The sequence below is a fragment of the Salmo trutta genome, unplaced genomic scaffold (genome assembly GCF_901001165.1).
Source record: "Salmo trutta unplaced genomic scaffold, fSalTru1.1, whole genome shotgun sequence".
NCBI lineage: Eukaryota > Metazoa > Chordata > Actinopteri > Salmoniformes > Salmonidae > Salmo > Salmo trutta.
The window spans coordinates 12,450,311-12,456,529 of NW_021822911.1; the positions used below are offsets into that span (position 1 = coordinate 12,450,311).

Here is a 6,219-nt window from a genome sequence, read left to right on the forward strand (position 1 = left end):
ACAATAATGGATACATAGACCTACAAACATTTACAATGAATAGCAATATTACAATAATGGCTACATAGACCTACAAACATTTACAATGAATAGCAATATTACAATAATGGCTACATAGACCTCCAAACATTTACAATGAATAGCAATATTACAATAATGGCTACATAGACCTCCAAACATTTACAATGAATAGCAATATTACAATAATGGATACATAGACCTACAAACATTTACAATGAATAGCAATATTACAATAATGGATACATAGACCTCCAAACATTTACAATGAATAGCAATATTACAATAATGGATACATAGACCTCCAAACATTTACAATGAATAGCAATATTACAATAATGGATACATAGACCTCCAAACATTTACAATGAATAGCAATATTACAATAATGGATACATAGACCTCCAAACATTTACAATGAATAGCAATATTACAATAATGGATACATAGACCTCCAAACATTTACAATGAATAGCAATATTACAATAATGGATACATAGACCTCCAAACATTTACAATGAATAGCAATATTCCAATAATGGATACATAGACCTCCAAGCATTTACAATGAATAGCAATATTACAATAATGGATACATAGACCTACAAGCATTTACAATGAATAGCAATATTCCAATAATGGATACATAGACCTACAAGCATTTACAATGAATAGCAATATTACAATAATGGATACATAGACCTACAAGCATTTACAATGAATAGCAATATTACAATAATGGCTACGTTGAGGCCGACGGGAGCAAAGGTCTTTAAATTAAAGATCCAGGCAGCCTCTTGTTTTTAACAATAAATTGTCGAGGTCACCCCCTCTCCTAGGGAGGGTGACGTGTTCGATGCCGATATAATGTAGGGACGAAATCAAGGGGTTCGCTTCCAAAAAGATTTTACCACAAGGACAAATTAAAAGATAAATAACTGCCTTAGTGGTACACCTGATAACACCTGTGATTGGGATCTGTTTCCCTGTTTGGGGGTGTTTGAAGGATCTACATTTGTAAGTGCCATTGCATTGAGCGCAGTGACCAAATTAATTAATGAATATGAAACTGCCTTAAATACAGATGTGAATGATAGTATGTTTTAAATTCTCACTTAAAATATGCAGTGCTCTATTTGAACGTCTCAATATAATATTAATATTTCATGAAAGGAATGAAAAATAAATTTGTGTGCAACAAAAAAAACAATCTTAACTGCGTTTCCCTCCAGTCAGCAGACGGCGATGTGCGTCTTTCAGGCGATGCTGCAGCGTGACGTATAATCTAGTGGACGGAACGGATCAACAACAACGAGTCAGCCACCTTGGTAGCCAACAGCCGAAACATTTAGACTGTTTCTGTGCATATTTGCCTCTGGTTTTTAAATATACTTCTGACATCTAGTTAATTGCCCCATTTAAATGTTATAGGTACATTGTTAGTCAACTAGCTTGCTTGATAAATTAGCCTAGCACTAAACTAGTCGCTCATGCTAACTAGCTAGCTAGCTAACATCTCCGACCATGAGCTCACTGATGTATTCCTCGCCTGTTAAAGAAGAGGAGGTCTGCTGGACGGAGAAAGAGGGTCTGTGGCTGAACGTTGTCGTGAAAGAGGAGAAGGAAGAGGAGGATGTTACAGCAAAAGAAGAAGAAGAGGTGAAAGAGGAGGATGTAGTTTTTGGAGTGAAGAAAGAGGGAGAGATAACGGTCATATTGACAGAGGAGTCAGGAGATCTGATTACCACCAGTAAGTACTGTCTTAAAAACGGGCTCTAACTGTCCAAAGGTTTTGAACGAATGTGTTGTTTTAAAGCAGCATGCTACTGAAATTCTATACTTGAAAATGTTGTTCTGTACTATAGGAATTTATGTTTTAATGTAATGTTAAAGCTACATTTTAAAATGGGTGATTAAAGCCCTGAATGCTGATTGGCTGACAGCCGTGGTATATCAGGCCGTATACCATGGGTATGTCATGTATTTTTACTGTTCTAATTATGTTGGTAACATGTTTATAATAGCAATAAGACACCTCAGGGGTTTGTGATAGATGGCCAATATACCATGGCTAAGGGCTGTATCCAGGTACACTGTGTTGTGTTGTACATAAGGACAGTCTTTAACCGTGCTATATTGGCCATATACCACACTTCCTCTGGCCTTATTGCTTAACTGTAACATGTGTATACCATCAGAGTACCCCCCCACCACCACAAAATCACAACTTAATTGTCTCACAGAATGGCAAACAAGTTATAAATGAAACTTTTGACGTGTGTCTATTGTAGGCCTTGCATACTCGCAAAACGCAGATTTCTAAATAATGTTGGAGAAATACATAAAATAAGAAGCATTATTGACATGAAATGGACAGTGGTTTTGGGGAGACTGAACATATTAGCAAAAGGACAAGCGTTTTGGGGAGACTGAACATATTAGCAAAAGGACAAGCGTTTTGGGGAGACTGAACATATTAGCAAAAGGACAAGCGTTTTGGGGAGACTGAACATATTAGCAAAAGGACAAGCGTTTTGGGGAGACTGAACATATTAGCAAAAGGACAAGCGCTTTGGGGAGACTGAACATATTAGCAAACGTTTGTTAGTCGACAAAAAACATGGGCAAAATAGCCATTTCAAGGAAAGGCTAAACTAAAGAATTATCATTTAGAAAAGATGGTAATTATTACTTTAGAGATGAAGTGGGCCACCAACAAAACGTTAATAACAATGGATCAAATGCAGCCTTTAACATTAGTAATATATATTATTATAGAGCTCTGCTCAGCCTATAAACATGACATTATCTATTATTATAGAGCTCTGCTCAGCCTATAAACATGACATTCTCTATTATTATAGAGCTCTGCTCAGCCTATAAACATGACATTATCTATTATTATAGAGCTCTGCTCAGCCTGTAAACATGACATTATCTGTTATTATAGAGTTCTGCTCAGCCTATAAACATGACATTATCTATTATTATAGAGCTCTGCTCAGCCTATAAACATGACATTATCTATTATTATAGAGCTCTGCTCAGCCTATAAACATGACATTATCTATTATTATAGAGCTCTGATCAGCCTATAAACATGACATTATCTATTATTATAGAGCTCTGCTCAGCCAATAAACATGGCATTATCTATTATTGTAGAGCTCTGTTCAGCCTATAAACATGATCTATTATTATAGAGCTCTGCTCAGCCTATAAACATGATCTATTATTATAGAGCTCTGCTCAGCCTATAAACATGACATTATCTATTATTATAGAGCTCTGATCAGCCTATAAACATGGCATTATCTATTATTATAGAGCTCTGATCAGCCTATAAACATGGCATTATCTATTATTATAGAGCTCTGCTCAGCCTATAAACATGATCTATTATTATAGAGCTCTGCTCAGCCTATAAACATGATCTATTATTATAGAGCTCTGCTCAGCCTATAAACATGACATTATCTATTATTATAGAGCTCTGATCAGCCTATAAACATGGCATTATCTATTATTATAGAGCTCTGATCAGCCTATAAACATGACATTATCTATTATTATAGAGCTCTGCTCAGCCTAAAATACGACATTATGTAGACTGGCAGGTAGGAGCGTTGGGCCAGTAACCGAAAGGTTGCTTGATCAAATCCCCGAGCTGAAAAGGTAAAAACGCTGTCATTCTGCCCCTGAGCAAGTCAGTTAACCCACTGTTCCCTGGCTGCCGATGACGTGGATGTCTATTAAGGCAGCCCCCCACACCTCTCTGATTCAGAGGGGTTGGGTTAAATACGGGACACACATGTCAGTTGAATCCATTCAGTTGACTAGGCATCCCCCTTTCCCTTTCCCTATTATAGAGCTCTGCTCAGCCTATAAACATGAGAGAAAGATTAGATTTTATGTTCTACATTATTATTATTATTAGGGCAGCCACCAAGTTTTTATTAAACTATGGAATGTTCTGAAAACTGACTTCAGGTTTTTGAGGAATCTAGCCTCACAGGAAGACAGTTTTATTTTATGGAGGTTTAATTCAGTTCTCTGTTTAGTATTTAACTAAATACTCTGTTTGTCTTTGGTAGGAGAGGGACCAGACTCTCACTCTGACAGCGGGGAGACTCCTTCAGGGGAACCAGACCCAGAGACGCCCAAACCAGCGAGACGACACCACTGTTCCCAGTGTGGAAAGAGTTTTAAGTGGTTAAGGAACCTGAAAGTACATGAGAGAACACATACAGGAGAAAACCCTTATGAATGCTCCCACTGTGGAAATAGTTTTACCAAGTTAGGGAACCTAAAAGAGCATGAGAGGACACACACAAGAGAAAAGTGTTTCCAATGTTCCCAGTGTGGAAAGAGGTTTACCCAGTTACGGTACCTGAAACAACATGAAGAAATACACACAGAAGATAGGAAGACCTACCACTGCTCTCAGTGTGGAAAGATATTTGCTGGCTTAGGGAACCTGAAAATACATATGAGAATACACTCTGGAGAGAAGCCTTACCACTGTTCCCACTGTGTAAAGAGTTTTACTCAGTTAGGGAGCCTGAAAACACATGAGAGGGGGACACACTGGAGAGAAGCCTTATCACTGTTCCCACTGTGGAAGGAATTTTAGGTGGTATGCGAGCCTGAAGGAGCATGAGAGAATACACACAGGAGAAAAGCCTTACCACTGTTCCAATTGTGAAAAGAGTTTTACCCATCAAGGGAGCCTGAAAGCGCATGAGAGAATACACTCAGGAGAAAAACCTTACCAATGTTCCCGATGTGAAAAGAGTTTTACCCGGTTAGGGAGCTTGAAAAAGCATGGGAGAACACACACAGGAGAAAAGCCTTTCCAACATACTAATACACAGGAGGAGAAGACATACCACTGCTCTCTTTGTGAAAAGACATTTTCCCAGTCAGAGGACCTGAAATCACACGAGAGAATAGAGAGGCTGTGTTCTGACTTATGTTTTTGATTGAGAAATGGTGTTTTTGTTCATGCTACATTAAATCACATTGTATGAATGAAATCATACTGAAAAATAGGTCTACATTTTTTTTCAGCTCAAGAAATGATCAGGTCGAAAATCAGATTAAAATAGTTTAAAAAATATTATGTTTTGATTATGAATTTAAGATTGATTGAATGCAAGTGTAAACCCCTACATGTTGTTCACTATATAATTGGGATATTTCAAACATGTTAATTATTAAATAGATTTATATTAGTATTTCTTCATTCAGATTGTCATTGTAAATGTGAATTGGTTCTCAATTGACATATCTGATTAAATAAAGGTGAAATAAAGTAAATGCCATACTATTTTTGGGGAAGTCTATTTGATTCTAAGTTCAGACATATAAAGTGTGTTTGGAAAACTATTTTTAAGATGCTGCATAGTGATTTTCCAAACTCACTTCAAAGAGAGAGACTTGAGGATGGGACATGTTTGTGACATCACTGCTCTTTCCAATCTGAGTGTTCCATTCCATCCTTTCCACTATTTAGAATCTAATAGTGTTCCATTCCATCCTTTCCTCTATTTAGAATCTAATAGTGTTCCATTCCATCCTTTCCTCTATTTAGAATCTAATAGTGTTCCATTCCATCCTTTCCTCTATTTAGAATCTAATAGTGTTCCATTCCATCCTTTCCTCTATTTAGAACCTAATAGTGTTCCATTCCATCCTTTCCTCTATGTAGAATCTAATAGTGTTCCATTCCATCCTTTCCTCTATTTAGAATCTAATAGTGTTCCATTCCATCCTTTCCTCTATATAGAATCTAATAGTGTTCCATTCCATCCTTTCCTGTATAAAGAATCTAATAGTGTTCCATTCCATCCTTTCCTCTATTTAGAATCTAATAGTGTTCCATTCCATCCTTTCCTCTATTTAGAACCTAATAGTGTTCCATTCCATCCTTTCCTCTATGTAGAATCTAATAGTGTTCCATTCCATCCTTTCCTCTATTTAGAATCTAATAGTGTTCCATTCCATCCTTTCCTCTATATAGAATCTAATAGTGTTCCATTCCATCCTTTCCTCTATTTAGAATCTAATAGTGTTCCATTCCATCCTTTCCTCTATTTAGAATCTAATAGTGTTCCATTCCATCCTTTCCTCTATTTAGAATCTAATAGTGTTCCATTCCATCCTTTCCTCTATTTAGAATCTAATAGTGTTCCATTCCAT

At 36.7% G+C, this 6,219-nt stretch overlaps 1 protein-coding gene across 1 annotated transcript; it reads left to right on the top strand.

The window, feature by feature from the left end:
• Positions 1-1,244: 1,244 nt before the first annotated feature.
• On the top strand, positions 1,245-5,347 carry LOC115186653 (zinc finger protein 239-like). The gene is made up of 2 exons (XM_029746212.1): positions 1,245-1,768; positions 4,113-5,347. Exons 1-2 carry the CDS (start codon positions 1,543-1,545, stop codon positions 4,649-4,651), a joined length of 765 nt encoding a protein of 254 aa, XP_029602072.1. The 5' UTR covers positions 1,245-1,542; the 3' UTR covers positions 4,652-5,347.
• Positions 5,348-6,219: the final 872 nt, after the last annotated feature.